Source organism: Phascolarctos cinereus, unplaced genomic scaffold, assembly GCF_003287225.1.
Source record: "Phascolarctos cinereus isolate Bilbo 61053 unplaced genomic scaffold, phaCin_HiC Scaffold_726;HRSCAF=1367, whole genome shotgun sequence".
NCBI lineage: Eukaryota > Metazoa > Chordata > Mammalia > Diprotodontia > Phascolarctidae > Phascolarctos > Phascolarctos cinereus.
In genome coordinates this window covers 352,063,304-352,086,125 of record NW_027556098.1, presented here as the reverse complement: position 1 = coordinate 352,086,125, position 22,822 = coordinate 352,063,304, and the positions used below count along the sequence as shown (strand labels likewise).

General features: G+C 43.6%; 1 protein-coding gene across 1 annotated transcript; it reads left to right on the top strand.

The window, feature by feature from the left end:
- The first annotated feature begins 1,427 nt into the window (after positions 1-1,427).
- On the top strand, positions 1,428-16,489 carry LOC110195050 (uncharacterized). Its single transcript, XM_078146209.1, has 2 exons — positions 1,428-3,761; positions 14,765-16,489. The coding sequence occupies exons 1-2, from the start codon at positions 1,774-1,776 to the stop codon at positions 16,383-16,385; spliced, it is 3,609 nt and encodes a 1,202-aa protein (XP_078002335.1). The 5' UTR covers positions 1,428-1,773; the 3' UTR covers positions 16,386-16,489.
- The last annotated feature ends 6,333 nt before the right edge of the window (positions 16,490-22,822 follow it).

Sequence of the window (22,822 nt, the reverse complement as noted above, 5' to 3'; positions counted from 1 at the left end):
CCACTTAGTAACCACTTTCCTCCTACTATTTTGTCTGGCAACTCCTTAATGTATCTATTATATATTATTGTGTATAGTAATCAATGAGTGCGTCTTACACACTTACTAGACTCAGTGCTCCATGAATCCAAGGTTTGTGCTTATTCTAAATTTGCCTTCCTTCCACCCCCACAGGTAAGACACTATACATAGTGGGTACTAGACAGGCATTTGTTGAATTGAGTTGAAGAGGCTTGAATACTGGACTAAAGATTCGGATTTTATCTTTTTTGGCAATGGGAAACCATTTAAGGGTTTCAGTGGGGACAGGAAGGCCTATGTTCTTAGGAGCATAGATTTTTAAGCAGGAAGGAACTTCAGAGGACAAGTCCTCATTTTGTAGATGAGGACTATGAGGCCCAGATAAGTGACTTGCTTACGGTCACATAGTTAGTACTACTCTGAGTCAAGATTTGAACGTAGGTCTTCTAGACTCTAAGTTTAGAGTTCTATCTACTACACCATACTGGTTCAATGTGATACATATTGAGTGTCAGAAAGATTAAATTGCTGTACTGTATAGGCTAGACTGGAAGGGGGAAAGCCTGGAGAAAGAGAGAACAGTTGAGAACCTTTCTTTTGCTCAACATTCATCTTCCTATTCAATGTTTCTTCCTTTTCCTCTTTCCATTTTCAAATTTGGTCCACATTTACTGGCCCAGAAATACAGAATGGAAGTTCAAGAAATATAGAAGGACAGATCCCCAAAATCTCAGGGTTAAACAGTACTTCAGATGTCTTCTACTGAAACCCATAACTGAACAGGAAACCACTTAGCATCCTTGACATATCAGCACTAATTGTGAAGAATATTTTTTTTTCCTTTGACAAATGCTTAGTAAAGGAATATGGGTAAAAAACAGTAGATGACCAACCTCCTTTCCTCTCTCCATGCAGGGTAGACTAATCAGTCTCCTTTCTTTCCTGGGATCTTATTTCTTCACAAGACACTCCCCCCACCCCAAGGAACTAGACAGGGGTGGGGAACCTGCGCCTCCAGGCCACATGTGGCCCCCTAGGTCCTCAAGTGGGGCCCTTGACTGCATCCAAACTACACACTGAAGTTTGGATTCAGTCAAAGTGGCCTCCAGGTGGCAGATTCTCCACCCCTGAACTAGGCTATGGGTGAACTATGAGCTGGGAGTAAGATGTTCTCTTCTCTAGCTCTGGCCATGGTTCATGAGGTCTACACTTTTCTCTGGGGCCTTGGACATCTGGGAGCCTTGGAGGACTGTGAGGAGCATGCCTGTGGCGAGGAGGAGCAGTTTCATGGTCTGTTGTTGGGGAGAAGAACCCTGGAGACAGAATGGTTGAGGGGAACTTCTAGAGCTCCAAGACTTCCCCAAGAAGTTATGTGGCTGTGATGTCAGCATTGAGATCACAGACAATAGGCTAGAGCAGGAGGATGGGTTCCAGCCCAGAAGGCATCCATCCCAGGCTAGGGGAGGATGAGGGACACAGGGAGGCTTGTCTGAAAGGAAGGACGGGGCTGGGGCTGCGGCTGGCTGGTACGTGCACCCAGGCTGGGAGCTCTGTTTCTTTGTGAGCAGGGCTCTAGGCCTTTGTCATCTTCACTCCTTTTCCCACCTTGGGCTAATCCCACCCCTGTTCCCCTCTAATTCCCACAACCACTTAGTCCCTCATTGACTCTCCAAAGTCCCCTTCTCCCTTGCGGCCCCTCCATGGCCCTACAAAGAATCAACTCCATGCAGGTAGGAAGCCCATTAGAGAGTAATGGAGACCTCCCAAAGGGAAGGCATTCTGTCATTTAGTTGTGTGTGCTGGACCCCCTACTCTCTCAAGGCAATTCCTTGCAAGTTTACCCCTCCCCTGGCCCAGACCCTAAGGCCACATCTCCCCACCCTCAGCTGCGTCCCCACCGACCCAGCCCTTCTGCCCACCATGGCCAAGAGCGGAGAGGTCCCACCCCGAGCCAGCCCTGCCTCCACCTCGGACCCCCACATCATCAAGGTGACAGTGAAGACTCCCAAGGACAAGGAGGAGTTTGCAGTACAGGACACTTGCACCATCCAGCAGCTGAAGAAGGAGATCTCTCAGCATTTCAAGGCTCACCCTGACCAACTGGTCCTTATCTTTGCTGGAAAGATCCTCAAGGACCCAGACTCCCTGGTCCAGTGTGGCATTCATGATGGGCTCACCATACACCTAGTCATCAAGATGCAGAAGCGGGGTGGGGGACCAGAATGCCTGGCCCCTGGCCAGCTAGCCCCATCGCCTCCACCCCCTCCATCCCCACCACCAGTCCCAGTCCACCCTGGCGGAGCACACTCCTTCACTCTGGGTGTCCTCAAGGGGCTCAGTGGAATGGGTCTCACGTCTGGCAGCTTTCCTGACCTGCAGAGCCAGCTGTGGCACCACATTTCTGTGCCCGAGCTGGTGGCCCAGATTATCGATGACCCCTTCATCCAGGGCCTCCTCTCCAATACGGGCCTGGTCCATCAGCTGGTCCATGACAATCCCTACATGCAGCAACTGATCCAGCATAACCCAGAGATTGGTCATATCCTCAACAACCCAGAAATCATACGCCAGACCCTAGAATTACTGCGTAACCCAGCCATGATGCAGGAAATGATGCGGAGCCAAGACAGGGCACTCAGTTACCTGGAGAGCATCCCTGGTGGTTATAATGCCTTGCGGACCATGTACACCGATGTCATGGACCCTATGCTAAATGCAGTGCAGGAGCAGTTCGGTGGGAACCCCTTTGCAGCTGCTGCCGCCACCTCCAGTACCAACAGTTCAGGATGTAGTCAGCCCTCTCGGACTGAGAACTGTGACCCCCTCCCCAATCCCTGGGCCAGCCAATATGGGATCACAGCTGGAGGATGGGAGTGGCAGCATGGGGGCCAGGATTCCAGGCATGTCACACTCAGATCAAACTCCCAAGAAGGGTCTCCTGGCTTCCCAAGCATAGGGCTAGCAGGCTACCTACAGCAGGTCCCTGATACCCCACAGGGCCTGGGTGCTTACTTGCAGAGGCCGCCATCCCTTCTGGGTCTTGATCAAGAGCCTGGTCCAACAACTCTATCAGGTGGCCATGTGTCCCCCACAGTACCCCCAGCCCAGCAGTCTGGGACCAGACAGTCCTTACACAAAGAGCCTCTTGCAGTCAAAGCCAAGTCCACCTGCCCTGCATTTCTGAGACCCTCTACAACTAGCCGCTCCAATAGGGATAAGGAGGAAAATGTTAGTGTAGGCCCCAAGGGCCATAGCACCAACATGCCCAATCTAGTGTCAGGTCTGACAGCCACCAGTGGGGATGGCTTTATGACCTCATCCCCAGCCCCACTCGCTGGAGCCCCCCAGGCACCAGAGCCTGCATGGCTGGCTACGCCAACCTATGTGAGGCCCCCACGACCAGTCACCTTGGACACCTCCTCTCGGGGTGCCCTACGATTTCAGGAGGAGATGCAAAGTCAGCTTCCACTGCTTGTCCACCTCCAAGCAGCTATGGCAAACCCTCGCGCCTTACAGGCCCTCTTGCAAATTGAGAATGGCCTACAAACATTGGCCACCGAGGCTCCCCGTCTCCTGCTCTGGTTCATACCTTCCCTGGGAGTCCTGGGGATCCCATCAGTCATTGCTGAGGCTGAGATGGGCACCTTTCCCCTAAACCATCCAACATCAGTGGCAAACCCAGAGGAGCCCCCAGAAATAGCTGCCCGAACTGTGTCCCTGGTCGAGGCTTGGCTGGGGTAGAACCTCAGTCTACCCCCTTCCTCCAGATGTTCCTGACCAACACCAGCCCCCAGCTGCACTCATCACCATTGCAGCAGCCTGAGGCCCAGTTCCAGCTCCAGCTGGAACAGCTGCAAGCCATAGGTTTTCTCAACCCAGAGGCCAACCTCCAGGCCCTCATTGCCTCAGAGGGTGATGTGGACAGGGCTGTGGAGAAGCTGAGGGAGTCACAGGCATCCTAACAGGAATGACCCTCCCTTACTCTTGCCCTTGCCCCCGGACCTGCCCCACTCCCTGCTGCACCCCCTTTGGAATGCAGCCACACTATGAACTAAATTTACCGAGATGCCCTTTACGTGGAAAAAGTGTTGTTCCAGATGACTGAGGAAGAGAGAGGGAGAGAAAGAGAAGGTGGGTCAGTGTACAACCAGATGACCTCCAGATCTCAGGGGTCTGCTCTGCTCAGTGTCCTTTCTGCCCTGTGCCTGCCTCAAGGATGCAATTACATCCAACTTCCGGTGTCAATCAATGTCTCTGGTCTTCATATTTGGTGGGAATGGGGAGGTGGGTAGAGGGGGATGAGTGTGGGGAGGGGGGATCTTCAGAAAGGAGGATGAAGGGAATTTAGGAGGGAATTGGAGAGAGCGAGGAAGAGGCTGGATGGAATTTAACAGGGAACGTGGGAGTGGTATGGCAGGAGTGGATTTAAGAGAAACAGGAACATAGTGGTACCATTGAGTGCTATGGAATTGTAATCAGGGGAAATAGGTTCAAATTCTGATTCTTCTACTTATTAGGTGTGTGACCTAAAGCAAATCAATTCCGCTTTCAGGCCTCAGCTTCTGTACCTGAAAAGTAAGACATGATAGATGTCTAAGATCCTATATCCCTCTAAATCCTCAGGGAAGAGAAGCTAAGAAGGAGGAATTGGGCAGGGGGAAGAAGACTAACACCTAGGGCAGAGCTACCTGTCCTGTGTACCCTAATTGTTTTTCTTCAGCCTAACATCTCTCTCTACTTCCTTCAGCCAATTAGGAAGGCTCATTTCCTTCCAGGTTACTCATTTTCTTAATGTGCTGTTTTGTCAGTGAATAGGCATAGGGATGGGATTTGTGATGCATTGGCATAGTGAACACCTAGATCCGGACACTACCTGGTTCGATCAGAGTTGAGACCATCTATGTATCTCAGAGGCTTAGAGATGCCTATAGCAACCTACTATGACTTGTCTGGGGTCATAGCCAGTATGAGTCAGAGGCAGGACTTTAGGCTCTAGCCTTCCCAGCTCCAAGGCCAGCTCTTGATCTACATCTACACTACAGGGCACACTGTCAATGACCTTCCTAAAAGGTGATGTACTCCAGGTGAGTTCTGACTAGGGCAGAGTAGGCTAAGACTAATATCTCCCTTGTTCTGGACTAGGGATGAGGAGTGGGAAGGGAATAAGCAAGTATTAGGCACCTACTGTAATGTGCCAGGTCATTTGCTAAATGCTTTACAGATATAATCTCATTTGACACTTGTTCAAATTCTGGGAACAATATTTCTATTTCTGAATACCCAGACTAAAATTCTGGGGCTGCCATTTACTATTGGTTTTGTTTCTACCAAAATCATCCAAGATTAAATTAACTCTTCCGGCTACCACCTCACACAATTGACTGTTGTTGTTTTTGCAGCCCATAAAGTTTCCAGGCCTCTTCTGTGCAAGCATCTAGTTTTTCACATCTAGCCATGTCTCTAACATTCTGTACTTTTACAGTTAATTATTTGAATCTAAGTGGAGGGTTTTTGCACATATCCTTATTTCATTTCAAACAGAATCTTTATTATATTTCCTCTTTTCCTACTAGATTATGTCCTTGGTTCTAGTATTTTCAGGTCTTTTGTAATACCAGTTCTGTCATTAACATGTTAGCTATTTCTCCTGTATTATGTGCAATATTGACGAGTGAAGCATCTGATGCTTTCACTGAGACCACTGATAAAAGTGCTGAACCAGGGGCAGCTAGGTGTTGCAGTGAATAGAGCACCGGCCCTGGAGTCAGAAGGACCTGAGTTCAAATCTGGCCTCAGAAACTTGACACTTACTAGCTGTGTGACCATGAGCAAGTCACTTAACCCCTTTGCCTAGCCAAAAAACAAAGTGCTGTCAATGAGTGGGGTGATCTTCACAGTACTGGTGCACAGAAGATGCTTAATAAATGCTATTCACTGCCCTTTCTTTTCCGAGATAATATCAACCCCAAGTTAATGTCAACTACTCTTTTGGTCTAGTAATTTATCTGGTTTTAAATTAAATAATGCCACTCAAAGCCCACATCTCTCCATCTTGTCCACATTGATATAAGACTTTTGTCAAATGTTTTGCTGAAATCTACATATTCTATGCCTCCCACACCCCCTGATCTACCAACTAAGAAAGAAACTAAGGTTACTTTGGCAGGACAAGCTCTTAAGCAAGTCATGGAAGCTCTTTTTTATGCTTAAGTTATTTAGTTTATTTTATTTTCCCCAATTAAACATAAAAACAATTTTTAACATTTGTCGTTAAAATTTTGAGTTCCAAATTCTCTGCCTCCCTCCCTATTTCCCTCACTGAAAAGACAAACCTTTTGACATAGGTCATACATATGTAGTCATGCAAAACATATTTCCATATTAGTCAGGCCATAAAAGAAAATGTAGAACAAAAAAAAACACAAGAGAAAAGTTAAAAAGAAATATGTTTCAATCTGTATTCAAACTCCATCAGTTCTTTCTCTGGAGATGGATAGCATTTTTCACCATAAGTCCTTCAGAGTTGTCTTGGATCATTATATTGATGAAAATAGCTAAATCACTCACAGTGATCATTTTAAAATATTGTTACCACATACAATCTATCTTGGTTCTGTTCATTCACTCAGAATCAGTTCATTATAGCACAATAGTATTCCATTTCATGTGTCACAACTTGTTCAGCCATTCCCCAATTGATGGGCATCCCCTCAATTTCCAATTCTTTTCCACCAGAAAAGAGCTATTGTAGATATTTTTGTATATATAGGTTCTTTTCCTTTTTGATGTTTTTGTCTCTTTTGTATTACAGACTTAGTAGATTCCTAGATCAAAAGGTATCATGCAAGCTCTTAGTGACCACCATTTGTCCTTATCTAAATGCTCACAAACTGTTCCTTTGATAATGAGGTCTGAAATTGTTGTCAAGCAAATGGACCAACAGCTGGGCTTTGGAGCTGAATAGATGCATTCAAGTCCTATCTCAGAAATACTGGCTGGGGGACCCTGAACAAATCATTTAATCTCTCAGTGCTTTAGGCAACTCTCTAAGACTGTATACATTGCAGAGAAAGCCTTGATTTGTCTTGGTTGAGAGGGTGTTCACTAGAACAATGAAATCACAGCTTTAGTCCTTATCCCATAATTTTTTGACAAGAATCACAACTGAGCTCATGGTACAACTTTGCAGTCTGAACTATTGCCTGGTTTCCTTCACTATAAAGCTCAAATTCTACCTTCTGCTATGCCATCCCAGATCTCACCACCACCACCTTTCTCTGAGATTACCTTCCATTTGTTATGTATATATCATATATGTATTATTTATATGTTGTATCTCCCATTACACTGAGCAGGGACAAGGTCTTTTTGCCTTTTTTATTTTTATTTTTTTGTATCACCAGCACAGTGCCAGGCACGCAGTAAATTCTTGTTGATTGACAGTGGACCATCAATTCAACCTGTACTTGGAGGATAAACATTCTTAACTCACAAAGAGAACAAGGTTTTCTCTTACCATAGGCTTGCTTATCTAGGTTATGAACAAACTCTCAATTATTCATTATTATAATATTCTTCCTAATTCAAAAATCATTCCTTTTGGCAGAAAAAAGTAAGCCAATTGGCTATTATCTATTTATATGTTCTAACAGACCTATTCATTTCAAGTCAATTCCTTCTTTGATCTTTGATCTTTAAAATGTTGTCATTTAAAATGCCCTTTTATTGACCTGAGACTTCGACAACAGTTGAGACCTATTCTAATCTTTACATTCACTGAAGCTATTTTTACAGGATGTACCGTGTTTTTGTATTCAACCTGCCATTCTATGTCTTTGCTTCCCTCTGTTATATGATACAAATCTTTTAAATATCAAAGTTGATGAGATATTAGTATTTTTGACAATGTAATTATAAGAAGTTGTACAGTTGTGCTATCTCTGCTGCAAATTTGTTGTTGTTCAGACATTTTTCAACTCTTCGTGACTCCATTTGTGGTTTCTTAGCAAAGATACTAGAGCAGTTTGCCATGTCCTTCTCCAGATCATTTTACAGAAGAGGAAACTGAGACATACAAGGTTGTGACTTGCCTAGGGTCACACAGCTAGTAAGTGCCTGAAGCTGGATTTGAACTCTGGTCTTCTTGACTCCATGCCCCACATTCTATCCACTGTGCCATCTAGCTGCCAAATTTGTATAATGTAAATTCCCTTTCATTGCTTCATGGTAATCTTTTTATTCTTCCTTGATTTATTATCTATCCAACTTCCTCCAGTGACTATTCCAAACCTCTTTCTCTCCTTCAGCTTCCTATATTCACTTTTTCCCTTCCCCTTCTCATCTGAGGATTTTACTTCCTGTTTTACTGAGCAAATAAAAGCTATCCTTCATGAACACCCTCTTTTCCCCATTAGAGACTTCAAAATATCACCCACCAAACCTCCTTCACTGTGTCCCTGAGATTCCTCTTTTCCTTGTTAAGGCCAAGCCCTTTATGGCTACCCTTGATCCCATTCACTCCCACCTCTTACCCTTTTTATCATTACACTTCATTTTCTTATCTTCAATCTCTCTTTAACTGTAGGTTCCTTCTATGTTGACTACAGGCATCTCCAGGTTTTCCCATCCTAAAACAACTTTAACTTGACTTTCCATGCCTTCAAAACAGTCCCCATCCTCAAGAAACAAACATTCTAACGAAGGAGAAAACACATAAACAATTTGGTACATGCAAGATATATACAGGTTAGATGAAAGGTAATTTCAGAAAAAGTCAAGCTAATGTCAATTCCAAAGAAGGCAAAACTTCTTTAAGGAAACCAGGGAAACTAAAAGTTAGAGGTGAGGAAGAATAGTAAGTCCTCATCTTTCTTGACTTCTCTGCAGCTCTACACACCACTCTTTCCTCTGGCATACTCTCTCCTCCCTCAGCTTTCATGACACTTCACTCTCCTGATTCTCTTCCCACCTATCTTCTTTTGCTTCTTAGGCTCTTTTTCTGGATCATTATCCATGTCCCACCCCTTAAACATTAGGGGTTCCCTAATGTCTGTCCTAAGTCATCCTCTTTTCTCTTTTTATACCGTTTTTTGAAGATCTCATTTTCCATAAATTAGGTTACAATATCTATGCAGGTCACTCCCCTACCAGTATAGCTAGCCCTAATCATTTTCCTAACCTCCAGACCTATATCAGCAAATACCTGCTGAAAACCATCTAATCCTGTAGGTATCTCAATCACAACATGTCCACAATGGAACTCATCGTCTTCCTTCCTATGTCTTTCCCTTTTTACGTTGAGGACATCAACATCTTTCTAGTCACAAAAGTTTACAACCTTCTATTCATCCTCTAATTTTCACTAATACTTGCCAATCTTGCCCAGGCTACTCAAGAATCCTGCCATTTGCCCCATACCCTAAGTCCCCCAGTTTCCTATCCCCTCCTCCTCCTTGTTATCTCTTGTTTCAGAAACAACAACTAAATCAGTACCATTACCTTTTGAAAGACCATGCCAATAGACTGCTCTATGATTCTTCTCACAATCACTGTGATTCTCTTGTTCAAGACTTCCTTCTCAGGCCACTATTTCCCTCAACTTGCTGTCCTTCTATTAAAATGTAAGCTCCTTGAGAATAAGACCAATTGTATTTATTTGTATTTATAGCCTCAGTGCCTAGTACAGTACTAGGTACATAGTAGGTGCTTAAATGCCTTTTCATTTATACATTCATTCATCAATCAATCAATAAACATTTATTTATGAATCATCTACTATGTATCAGGCACTATTCTAAATTTTGGGGATAGAAGAAGAGGCAAAAGACAGCCCTTGCCATCAAGAAGCTTACAATCTAATAGAGGACACAACATGCAAATAAAATACATACAAAACAACTTATAAACAGGACAAATAAGAAATTAAGAGAAGGAAGGCATTAGAATTAAGAAGGGTTGGGAAAGGATTTCTGTAAAAGATGAGATTTTAGTTGAGACTTAATTGAAGCCAGAGAAATCAGTAGGTGAAGGTGAGGAGGAAGAACGTTCCAGACATGGGGGACAGCCAAAGAAAATGTCCAGAACTGAGAGATGGAGTGTCTTGAGAGATGGAAGAGCCAGGAGGCCAGTATTATTGGATTGAAGAGTGTATGGAAAGGAGCAAAGTGCAAGAAGAATGAAAACGTAGGTGGAAGCTGGGTTATGAAGGGCTTGGAATTCCAAACAGAGCATTTTGTATTTGATCCTGGAAACAATAGAGAGTCACTGGAGTTTATTGAGTAGAGGGGTTGGGGGAGGACATGGTCAGATCTGCACTTCAGGAAAATCAATTTGTTGGCTAAATGGAGAATGGATTGGAGTAGAAACTTGAGGCAAGAAGACCCACCAACAAGCTATTGCAGTAGTACAGGCATGAGGAGATAAGGGTCTGAACTAGGGTGGTGGAAATGTCAGAGGAGAGAAGGGGGAGTATTTCAGATATGCTGCCACAGTGCAGACCATGGGCCCTAGCAACACACTGGGTATGGGGTAGCAAAGAGGCAAGGATTACCCCTATGTTGTGAGTCTGAGAGTCTGGGAAGATAGTGTTACTCTCTATTGCCCACTACTGGAAGGTAGGAAGGGGAGGGGGAAAGATTTAGGAGGAAAGATGGTTAATTCTGTTTTGGACATGTTGTGTTTAACTGGACATCCAGTTCGAGATATCTGAAAGTTGGAGGTGTGAGATTGCAGGTCTGCAGGGAGTTTGGGGCAGGATATATAGATTTGAGAATCAGCAGCATAGAGATGGCAATTAAATCTGTGGGAGCTGATAAATCACCAAGTGAAGTAGTAGAGAAGGAAAAGAGAAGAGGCCGCAGGACAGAAAAGGTTAAAAGGTATGATCTACATGAGGATACAACATAAGGATACCCAGAAGTAGTGGTCAGATAGGTAGGAAAAAACGAGGATATAATAATTTCTTTCAAGAATTCTGCATTCTTCCATATGTGTATGTATGTGTATATAATATACAAATTATTATATATCATATAATTTGATGTGTAATATAATAATTTGTGTAACATAATAAATACATATTATACATACACACATGGTGAACTTGACTTTGGTTACTGGCAAAAATGTAGAAACTATTATTAAATGGATGATTAGTGGACATCTAGAAAAGCTAATGGTCGTTACAGAAAGCCAATATGAGATTATCTAGAAAAAGTCAAGCCAGACTGACATTGTTTCCTTTTTGACAATGTTAATAAAAATTCTCATTCTATTTTAGTAGAAAAAAAGATGGAGAGATACAGTTTAGGTGATAGTATAGTTAGTTAACTTTTGAACTGGTTGAACAATGGAATGAAGCCATCAACAATTCATTATCAGCTTGAAAGAAGGCTTGCTGGTGGTAGCCCCAGAGGTCAGTGCTTGGTTCTATGTTATTTTTATTGGTAACTTGGACAGAGACATAGATGCCAAGATTATAACATTTTCAGAAGACACAAAGATTGGAGATACTACTAACATATTATTTTCCCCAATCCCCCTTCCCTCTGTGACTATTTCCAATTTATCAAACTCATATATACACAAATATGTACACAGACACACCTTATTTGCCCATGTGTTTTTGTATCATCTCTCCAATTAGACTGTCTCTTTGAGAAAAGAGATTTTTGTGCTTTTTCTCTTCTTTTTTTTTTTTGGCATCCTCAGTATTTAGTGCAGTACATGACACCTAGTGGGCATTTAATAGATGCTTGTTGATGATTCAACATACTGAAGGACTGAATCAGGATTCAAAGAGGAACAAGATGGAATACTGGGCCAAATCTAATAGGAATGCAATTAAATAAGAATAAATATAAAGTTTTACTCTTGGATCCAAAAACTCAACTTTATAAATCTAAGATGAAAGAAGTATAGTTAGTCAGAAATCCATCTGGAAAATTTCTGGAGATTACATTGGCATATAAACCCAATACAATTCAACGGTATAATATGTGTGACAGCATTTAGCACAGTGTCTATAGTAGGTGCTTAATAAATTTTTATTGATTAGTTGATTGACAATCAAGAACAGCAAGTATAGTCTTAGGCTGCATTGAGAGTCTTCAGGGGCAGGACTAGCTGGGGAGGTCATAGTCACATTAGATTCTCATTTAGAATATGTGTCTGGTTATGACTGCCACGTATGATTGCAAGTCGTCTCAACACTGGGAAGACTATTGATGACCATATGTATGCAACAAAGGTAAGAATTTGTAACACAAGATAGAATTTATGAGGTGATGCTTAGAAGAGGTGAGGGAAGGTTATTCTTTGCTTTCTGTCCTCCAATTCATTGGCACAATAGCCAATCTCAAATAAATTTACAGGGACTAAGTGCAATGTAGCAGACTGGAGATGGGATTCTTCTTCTTCTTCTTCTTCTTCTTCTTCTTCTTCTTCTTCTAGGCTATTGGGGTTAAGTGGCTTGCCCAGGGTCACACAGCTAGTAAGTATCAAGTGTTTGGTCTGAGGCCAGATTTGAACTCAAGTCCTCCTGACTTCAGTGCTGGTGCTCTATCCACTGCGCCACCTAGCTGCCCCCAGAGGTGGGATTCTTAGAATCACAGAATATAAGTAGGAATTGGATGGGATCCCTGCAGCCATCCAGTCTAAGCCAGACATGAAAGGAATCTCCCACCATAACGTACCTGGCAGGTGACTATCCAGCCTCTGCTTGAAGACTTTGGAGGAAGGGAAACCCACCACCTCTCTGGCAAGCCCATTCTACTTTTAAACAGCTCTAATTATTAGGTACAGTGGATAGAGAGCCAGCCCTGGAGTCAGGAGGACCTGGGTTTAAATCTGGCCTCATACATTTACTGGCTGTGTGAGCCTATTTGCCTCAGTTTCCTCATTTGTAAAATGAGCTGAAGAAAGAAATGAGAAACCACTCCAGTATCTTTGCCAAGAAAACTTCAAATGGGGTCATGACATGTACTGAAAAGACTAAACAACAACAATTATTAGGCAGTTGTTCCTGACATTAAGCCTAAAATTTCATCCTCTTGTAAAAATGGGGCAAATAATGATGGTACCTGCTTGGTAGAGATCGGTCAGGAAGATCAACTGCGCTAAAACATCCTCAAATCTTTAGGGCACCATACATATACCAATTATTGTTCTTTTTCCTTCAGTATATGCCTACATTACCCTTTTTGTATTCATTATCTGTGTGACGTCCCTTCCAACTATGAGCTTATGTGATTATTGAAGAGTAATCCATTTCACTGTTGGATATCACAGATTTTGAAAAAGTTGTCTTGTCCGTGGATATGAAGCCTAAACCCGTGTCTCTGCAACTTCCACCTCCTTATTTCTAGTTCTATTCGTAGTTGGGGGCACATCAGAACAAGTCTAAACCCTTCTTCTATTAATGACAAATCCTTTAAACTTAGCTAAGTGGCACAGTGGATGGAGCACTGGGCCTGCAATGAGAAACACACGTTCACATACAGCTTCAGACACTTATTAGCCACGTGCCCCTAGACAGCTCACTTAACCTCTGTTTGCCTCAGTGTCCTTAACCGTAAAATGGAGATAATAAGAGCAACCTTACCTCCCAAGGTTGTTATGAGGATCAAATGAGATAATATTTGTAAAGTATTTGCTTAGCACAGTGCCTGGCACATAGAAGCCACTTAACAAATCCTTCTTTCGCTCCTCTTGAGTTTTTTTCTTCCCTGAAACTAATCATCAGCCAGTTCCCACACCATTCCGATTGCCCTCCTCAAGATGCAGTCCAGTTTGTCGAGGTACTCACTAAGATGCAGAACCCCAAACTGAATTCAATGATTCCAGGTGTTAGAAAGACAAACTACTCTTATTCTGGCTATAATAACACTCCAGATACATCTTGTGCCTGCATTAGCTTTTGGGATTATGTCACTTTGTTAACTGGTAAATTGAGCTTAGGTCCGTTAACATTCCCATAGTTTTTCACAGGAACTGTTTATAAATCTTCCTCCCTACTATGGACTTGTGCACCTGATTTTTGACCCCAAGTGTGGGGCTTTATATTTATTTATCCCATATTACATTCAGCTTATGTCAAGATCTTGGATCATTTCAGAAAACAACTCCCAATTCTTCTTATAGCATAGACAGGATGATATTGGCCTAATGTGTTCTTCCTCTCAAGAGGGATTTAGAAATGGTGACACATAACAGATAGGAAGATGATCCTAATGATGGAATTTCAGGCAGCATGATAGGCTGGTGGTCATGAAGAGTCCATCATAAGGCTCTTTTAAGTCACAGCATGAAAGCAGGTCCCTACTCTGCCTATGGTTGACCCTGGTCCTGCTTCCCCCTCTATCTCTCTAGAAGCTGGTGCCCAACCCCCATCATCTTCATGGCTGTAGCTCCTCATTGTGACCTCATTACTGAGCTCACATTCCCCGAGCCTTCCCTAAGGGTCTGGGCAGGCCAGGGCAAAGGATCCAGCTCTGCCTCGGTCCAGATGCTGATGGGGAGCAGTCCTGGGTACAGGGGGAGCCAGGTCACTGCAGGGTTATACAGCCACGGGGGTGAGCACCCAGCTGAGAGTTGGGATAGGCACAGAGCAGGGGGCAGGGGTCTCTCTACGAGGCCGACCTTGCTCCCTACCCCAGCAGGCACAGCGTTCCACATCATCCCCCACGGTGTCTGGCACCACACCCCGAGGCCTTGGGCAGACAGACCCACTGTCACGTCACTGAAGCATGGAGAGGGCCCGGGAGGAAGCAGGCGACAGCAGGCTGGTGGCAGGCCGGGAGTCGCCGCGCATCATCACAGTAATAGCAAAGACCCCGCAGGAGCGCCAGGAGTTCACCCTGGCAGAAAACTGCAGTATCAGGGAGTTCAAAGAGCAGATCTCAAAACGTCTTAACTGTGATGTGAATCGTCTGGTGCTTATCTTTACAGGGAAGATCCTGCGAGACCAGGACACACTGAACCAGAGGGGAGTCCTCGATGGCACCACTGTCTATCTGGTGGTGCGGAACCGCTTTCCTGGATTCACCTGCTCATGCCATACAACTGCCACTCCTGCATCCTCAAATCAACCTCTCCCAGGTAGCAACAGCCCCGGGTCTTCAGACAGCACAGGGGCTGCTGGTCTGCTGGCCAGGCTGGGCCGCATAGCCCAGTGCTCCCCGGATCTGGCAGACTTCCTTGGCCATCTGACTCAGCTCCTCATGGCAGTCCCTGAAGCTATGGTGCAATTTCTGGATGATCCCTCCACACAAGGTCTGCTGGGTGAAACGCCATCCAGCACTGATCCTTCTCCTGGCACTGGACCCGGACGGCTGGTGGCTCAGCCACAGACTGCTCCACCAGCCCAAGCTGCTGAGACAGTGCCTGAGGCCCTGAGGAGCCCTGCTCTGCTGAGGGAATTGTTGATGCTAAGAGCAGATGAGAGAGGCCAGGGGGCTTTAAAGGCTGTTCCTGGGGGCGACAATGCTCTGCGACAGGTCTATGCTGATATCCAACAGCTGATGCTCACAGTTCCGGCCTCAGCTCACTGCGCCAAAGGCCCGGCTTCCTTGTCTGGTTCTTCTAGTTCTTCTCCCTCAGTGGGGCCTCTTCGTCTGGGAAATACGTGGCCTGGGGTGCAGGGCCAGGTTCTGGGAGCCTCAACACAACCTACGTCACCCTATAGCTCTGGTATGCCCAATCTGTGCATGGGTTTGGGACCTGGATCACAGGATGTGTCCCCAACTATGGGCAAAGGCTCCCTGCCAGGCCCATCCATACCCTCTGCATCTACCCTGAGAAATGCTCTGCATGTACTGCATCAAAACCCAACCCTATTGCACCAGCTCACTGCCGGTAGCCCTCTGAGGCCCCGTCTGCCACTGCTACCTATCCTCACTAATCCACGGGCTCTACAGGCTTGGCTACAGATTGAGCAGGGCCTGCAGACACTCTCTGTGGAAATTCCAGGGCTGGAACCCTGCCTTCGGGGTTCTGGAAGGCCCCATGGGAGTCATGGGGGAGGTGTGGCTGGTAGGTCAAACTCTCGAGTGTCCTCCCAGCAACCCACACTAGCTGTGCTGCAGCTCCTCCAGGCCTTGGCCCATGCGAACCCCAATACCCTTCAGACCCCACCGCCACCACTACTGCCACCACCCCCAGCAGAGGGCCGCTTCCAGCAGGAACTGGACCAACTGAAGGCAATGGGCTTCTCCAACCATGATGCCAACATGCAAGCACTGATTGCCACTAGCGGAGACATCCATGCCGCTATTGAGAGGCTGCTGGGCCCCCTCAGGCCTAGCACCCTGACTGCTACCCTGGGGAGCCTGGACAGGGAGAGGGAGAGAGAGAGGAAGAGGAAATAACTCATTTTCGGATAATCTCCTATGCAAATCAGAGATCACTGTGGACAGCACCGCTCTGGCCGCTGTCTCATTCTCCACTAAAAGGCTGCTGCTTGGCCACATGTGTCCCATGTCACTTTGTTTGAAGGGCTGAGTTATTGGTGTGGTTTTGGGGTTATACCTACCTTCATCACAGGGTCACAGATATGAACTCCCCTTTTTTAGGAAAAAATACTTATCTTCAGCAGAGTAGACAACCTATCGAAAGTTATTTTATTACCATTTTGTGAGGCAGTGATGATGGTGTCTTTGGACAACATGAATCGATCTCAGGGACACAGAATAGATTTAGAGTATAGCCTAAAATAGGGGCTTTCCAGTTCTCTCCATCTCCTTCTCCCTCTGCTCCTTTGGTTTTCAGGTCCAGTCTTCTTTCCTTTCTCAGCCTAGGATATATGCCCAGGAGTTCTCCCCAAAAAATCTATTTCCCTTTTGATCCCTAATCTCCTTTTAAAGTGAGGCACTCTCTTCTTCACATGAAGAACCCCTCCCCAAGCTTCAAGATACTCTGTAAGTTTGTGTCCACTCAAAGCAATAGTACATGAGACATATAGATATATTTATTTTTCCTCTAGTTTTCACTAAAGGACCCAATTGCAAAGACATTGAGGGAAATAACATTCTAAGAATTACATTGGAATACTCTTCCCTTAAACATATAGTACATTTTCTCATACAGATATATGTCAATGGAGGGAATACACACACATAAGGTTCACATATGAGGGGCACACATAGGGGCAATAGGTGTTTGCAGGGATAACTCCCACCTCTGATGTTGCAAGAACCCTGTGGCTGGTTTCTGATAATATTAAGTTGATCTCACTAGACCTGCTCCTTCCTGGTTGCAATGTCTTAGATGAGTTACTTCCTCTGCTGGTCCCCGCTGGCTTCACCATGTATTGTCCAATGTCTCCTGGTGACTCTTGTGCCTGGTCTCTGGAACTTTGCTGGTCTCTGATGCTCTCAGCCCAGTGGTACTCAGGATAGTGCCAGACCCAACAAGTTCTCCACAATGGAATGTATATCTCAGCATAACTCTTCAGGGTCTCAGCTTTAGTATATAGGACATTGTGACTAGAACTTCTACCAAATAAAGACAGGCTGAAAGCTATATAAGCCAGAATCATTACACTCAGCTAACCAAAAAAAGGCAAAAAGTCCCCAAACTAAGGTTAGGCCTTTCCCTTCAGAAGCCTGACATAAGAGATCAAAGAGCCTCAAGATCTTCTCTATTTTAGCCTCCAAGGACTCAGCCGGGGAGGAAAAAGGTAAATTACAGAACCAAGGTCAGTGTTCACCATCCACTTAGGCCAATGTTGTTGTTCAGCCCTTTTCAGTCATGTCTGACTCTTCATGACCCCTTTTTGGGATTTTCTTGGCAAAGACACTAGAGGGGTTTGCCATTTCCTTCTCCCTTTTATTTTACAGACTAGGAAACTGAGGCAAACAGGGTTTAGTAGCTTGCCCAGGGTCACATAGCTAGTAAGTGTCTGAGGACAGACCTGGCACTGTCCACTGAGCCATCTAGCTGCCCCTTGGCCCCATGCATATCTGATTATTTTGGTGCAGGATTTTGGTGGTGGGGAGAGGGGAACTCATTTTGACTACATAAAGTCTCTATTTGTTTGTTTACTTCTTCATTTTCTCTAGCTTTAAGTAATTGATTTCCCCTTCTTCTGTAGGTTGGGCTAAACTTCTCCTCTGGTTCACTGTAATTTGGTCTTCAAAGTGGAGCCGTAATATGACCCCAAGTGGTGTATTGTGTATCAGAAGGTGTAAAGATGGACTACATCCCACCCTTCCTATTTATCCAAATTGAACTCCATACCTAACTTGTCTCTAACAACCACATTATACCACTCTAGCCCTTTCCCCCAACTTTGCAAACTTCTTATTTCCTTTTTTGCCTCCATTTGGGCCTCTCAGGGCATTTTCGCTTAACCTTAACTGAGACCCTGGACTAGCAGCTTCACTGGAACCACACAGAATATATACCCACTCTGGTGCATATCTATATGCCACACCACTCAAGATACTCTTTATTATTACCTCCAGATACCCTTTAGCTAGAATGTTCTCAGGGCAATGATCAGGGAGTAAGAGCTCCACCATACACCTTTTCAATTGGAACAGAGGAGTGAATCTCAAGGGAAAAGCAGTTATGCTTGCAATGTGGCAGTAGATTGTAGTCTGCATCCTCACTGGATTATCTTTTGCCCAAAATCTATCTCTTCCCTCCCTCCCTTTTGTAAAGGGCAACGCCATCCCTAGAATACTCAGGATCAAAACATTTTAGGATTATAACCTCAGTGTTACTTGATTCTTCACTCTTAACCCTTTTATAGAGTCAGTTATCCAGTCTTTCATCATTCTCCTTCTCTTTACTCATATAGCCTTGGTATAGGCCTTCACAACTCCCTTTTTGAAAAAAAGGTTTTTATGGATGTCTTCTGTTTTGTACATCATCAGAGTGACACCCAGAATCCTTTCCCCTCCCTTTCCTCTCTCAGATAACATCTCATATAACAAATAGTATTTCTTAAAGAGGAAAAATATCAGCACAACATTGAAAAAAATTTAAAGACATATGCAGTGTGGACCTCCTAATTCCAAGAAGTGATGGCTTGAGGTTTTCTTCTCATATGTCTTAATTCAAATAATGTTTAATCTTTACAATTTGATTACATTCGCTTTTGATTGTGTGCGTGTGTGTGTGTGTGTGTGTGTGTGTGTGTGTGGCTGTTCTTTTCATTTACATTTTTGAGTCATTATGTATATTGTTTTCTTGGCTGTGCTTACTTCATCCTGTGTCAGTTCACATAGATCTTTTCATGCTTCTCTGTATTCGTGACACATCATTTCTTACAGCACCATAACCTAACAACTTCTTTCATGAAGATAGGACCAAAGGGTTCTACCCTGCTTTCAATCCATTCTCCTTCATCATCATCATCATCATCATCATCATCACCATCCATCCATCATAATCATTATCATCAAGCACAGAGGTTGGCACATGAAGGCCCATGAGTCTTGTATGACCTCCAACTAAGGATGGCTTTTACATTTTAAAATAAAGTTTTATAACTATTAAAATTACTTACATTTTAAAACAAAGTTTTAAAACTATCAAAAATAGTCTTACCTCAGTGCTGTACTGAAACAGGTTATTGTAGGATTTGACCCTTGGGCTATAGTTGGGCTATCCTTGATCAAGAGCTTATTAAGCACCTGCTGTGAGCCAAGCCCCATTGTACTAGGCACTACAGACACACAGAAAGGCAAGGACAGCCTGTGCTCAAAGACCTCACAGTCTAAAGGAAGAAATAGCATACAATTATGTACAAAAGATATCCATACATTTATGTGATATATTGAAGGTACTCTCAAAGGGAAGACACAAGTATTAAGGCTACTTGAGGAAGGTGGAATTTTAGCTGAGACTTAAGGAAGCTAGGAGACACAGCTGTGGGGAACAGTCAGGGAAAAGGCATGGAGTTAAGAGTTGGAGTGTTATGTTCAAAAAATAAGCAATGAGGCCAGTGTCACCAGATCACAGAGTGCGCCAAAGGGGATAAAGTGTAAGAAGAATGGAAAGGGATCAAAGGATGTGGCTATGGAAGGCTTTAAAAAACAGAAAATCTTGTATTTGATCCTAGAGGTAATAGGGTGTCTCTGGAGCTTATTGACAGGGGTGGGGTGGGGTGTGACATGGCAAATCCTGGGCTTTAGGATGCTCATTTTGACAGCTTGGTGTAGAATGGACTGGTGTAGAATGGACTTCAGGCAGGAAGTCTTAACCAGCAGGCTTTTGCAAAGTTGCAGATATGAGGTTACGAGGACCTGAATTAAGGTGTTAGCAGTATCAGAATAGAGAAGGAGGTCCACCTGAGACATGCAGCAAAGGCAGAGATAGGACTTTGCAACAGATTGTGTCTGAGAGGTGAGAGAGTGGAGTCCAGGAAAACACCTAAGTTGAGAAGTGAGAGAGTGACCTGGATGACAGGGAAGATTGTGGTGCCCTTGACAATTATAGGAAAATTATAAAAGGGATGGTTTGGGGAAGAGAGATGAGTTCAATTTTAGACATGTTGAGTTTAAGATGTCTATGGGATACCCAGTTGGAGATGTCCAGCAGGTAGAGATGTGAGGCTGGGGGTAAGGAGAGGGCTTAGAAGTAGATTTGAGAATCATCATCATTGAAATGATCATTGACTCCATGGGAGCCAATGAAATCACCAAGTGAAAGGACCAAGGATGAACTTTTTGAGAGGGGGAACCCACAGTTAGTGAGTTTGCCCTGGATAAAGATCCAACAAAAAAGATTGAAAAGGAGTAGATCTGATAGGTAGGAGGAAAATGGGGAGAGAAGAGTATCACAAAAACGTAGAAGAGAATAGTAAGGAGACCTGAGCGATCAACAGTGTCAAAAGTTGTAGAGAGGTCAAAAAGGATGAGGATTGAGAAAAGGTCATTAGATATCATGATGAAATCATTGATAACTTTGAAGAGGGTAATTTCAGTTGAATGATGAGGTCAGAAGCCAGCCTGAAGAGTTAAGAGAGTGAAAGGCAAGGAAGCAGAGATACCAACTATAGACTATGGGCTGCATAGGTCAACCCTCACAAGGGGAGAAAGATAAGAGACAATAGTTAGGATAGAGAGATTAAGCAAGGGTTTTTTTTTTGAGGACTGGGAGACATAGGCATGTTTGTAGGTAATAGGGAAGAAATCGGTAGACAGGGAGAGATTGAAGATTAGCAAGAAAGAAGGGTATGGGAGAACAATCTGCTGGAGCAAATGGGATGGGGTGTAACCACTTGTGAATGCAGAGGGCTTAGCCTTGACAAAGAGAAAGGTCATCTCCTTTTGTGAGATAGGTAAAGGAGGAGATAGTGGCAGAAGGCATCTGAGTGAAGTGAAATGAGAAAGAAGGGAGAAGAATTTTCCAAATTTTTCAGTAAAACATGAGGCAAGATTCTTAGCAGGAGGATGGAGGGCAGCCACAGGAGGTTTGAGGAATGACGAAAAAGTTTGGAAAAGCCACTGCAGTGAGTGGAATAGAGAATCAATTAAGGAGTAGTTTGTGATTTTTCCCTACTTCATGCAGCATCCCATGAATGGAGTGTGGGAGGTGTGATCCCAGGCTGAGGCTTGGCAGGGCAAGATTGGTGATAGGATAAGGTGGTTAGAACCTTGAAAGAGAGGACAGCATGGAGCTGAATGAGGTCACCAAGGGGTCAAGACTGGAAAAGGAACTTAGTTTTATGATGATGTGGATATATGATCACATATAATATGAGGTCAAGTGATCAAATCAAAAGCAGACAATGTATTCACACTATACCTTTGCAAATAAAGACACCATTAGACAACAGCAAATCTCACGTGGTTTGTGCTGCCTTGTTAAAGGTAATGTCCATGTCTCCCTTTGTTCTAATAATTAGTAAATAACAGAAAGGTAGCAACACTTCTTGTTGTAGTTTTACTTGAAGGTTTTTATTTTTGTCTTCTATTTGGTTTTGTTGGGCAGTCAATTTTGGTTGGTTTTGATTTGGGTTAGGGTTATATTGTCTTTTCTTGTTTTTTGTTTACATATTTTTAATGTTTTTCAGTTTTAGTGAAAGTTAAAACACAAAAAAAATGATTCATAAGAATTTTGAGAGAGAAGGAGGAGGAGGAAGGTAGATTATTTATTAAATGCTTTCTAAAAGATTCCTTCAATCTTCATAGCAATACAAGTATCTAAGGCATCTCCAAATGTCTCATGATGGAAAATACTATGGAGTTTGAATGCAGATCGAAGCATACTATTTGCTCTTTTTTTCTGCTGTTTTGTTTCTTCTCTCTTGTGGTTCCTCCTATTGGTTCTAATTCTTCTTTACAACATGACTAATGTGAAAATATGTTTAATAGGAATATATATGTACAGCCTATATCAGATTGCATGCTGTCTTGGGGAAGGAGGTGGAGAGGGAGGGGGAGAAAATTTAAAACTCAAAAGCTTATGCAAATGAATGTTGAAAACTAAAAATTGATTAATTACTTAAAAAATAAAAGATTCCTTCAAAGTCTGGAATCCTATAGTCTTTTCAAGATTCAGGGGCGGGGGGCACAAAGTAAGAACTGATAGAGTCTGAATGGAGATCAAAACATGCAATTTTTCACTTTTTGTTAATGTTTTTTCTTTTGGTCTATGTCTTCTTTTACAACATGACTAACTTGGAAAAATAAGTAAATATATGTTTTCATTTCTAATATGGTAAATATAGATAATTGGGTGTGCTGGAGCCAGCTCCAACTGAGTATGTCAAATTTTCAATGTGAGCATTTACATCTTGGAATTCCACAAACACTATAAATTAGGACTTGATTCATTGTTTTGCTGATTGTGA

What these genes read in the sequence shown, in the direction of transcription:
- LOC110195050 (XM_078146209.1), top strand. Translation starts at nt 1,774, where the DNA reads ATGGAGACCTCCCAAAGGGAAGGCATTCTGTCATTTAGTTGTGTGTGC. An exon ending in GTCGAGGCTTGGCTGGGGTA is followed by an intron (nt 3,762 to 14,764) that starts GAACCTCAGTCT and finishes ACGTCACTGAAG; the next exon opens with CATGGAGAGGGCCCGGGAGG.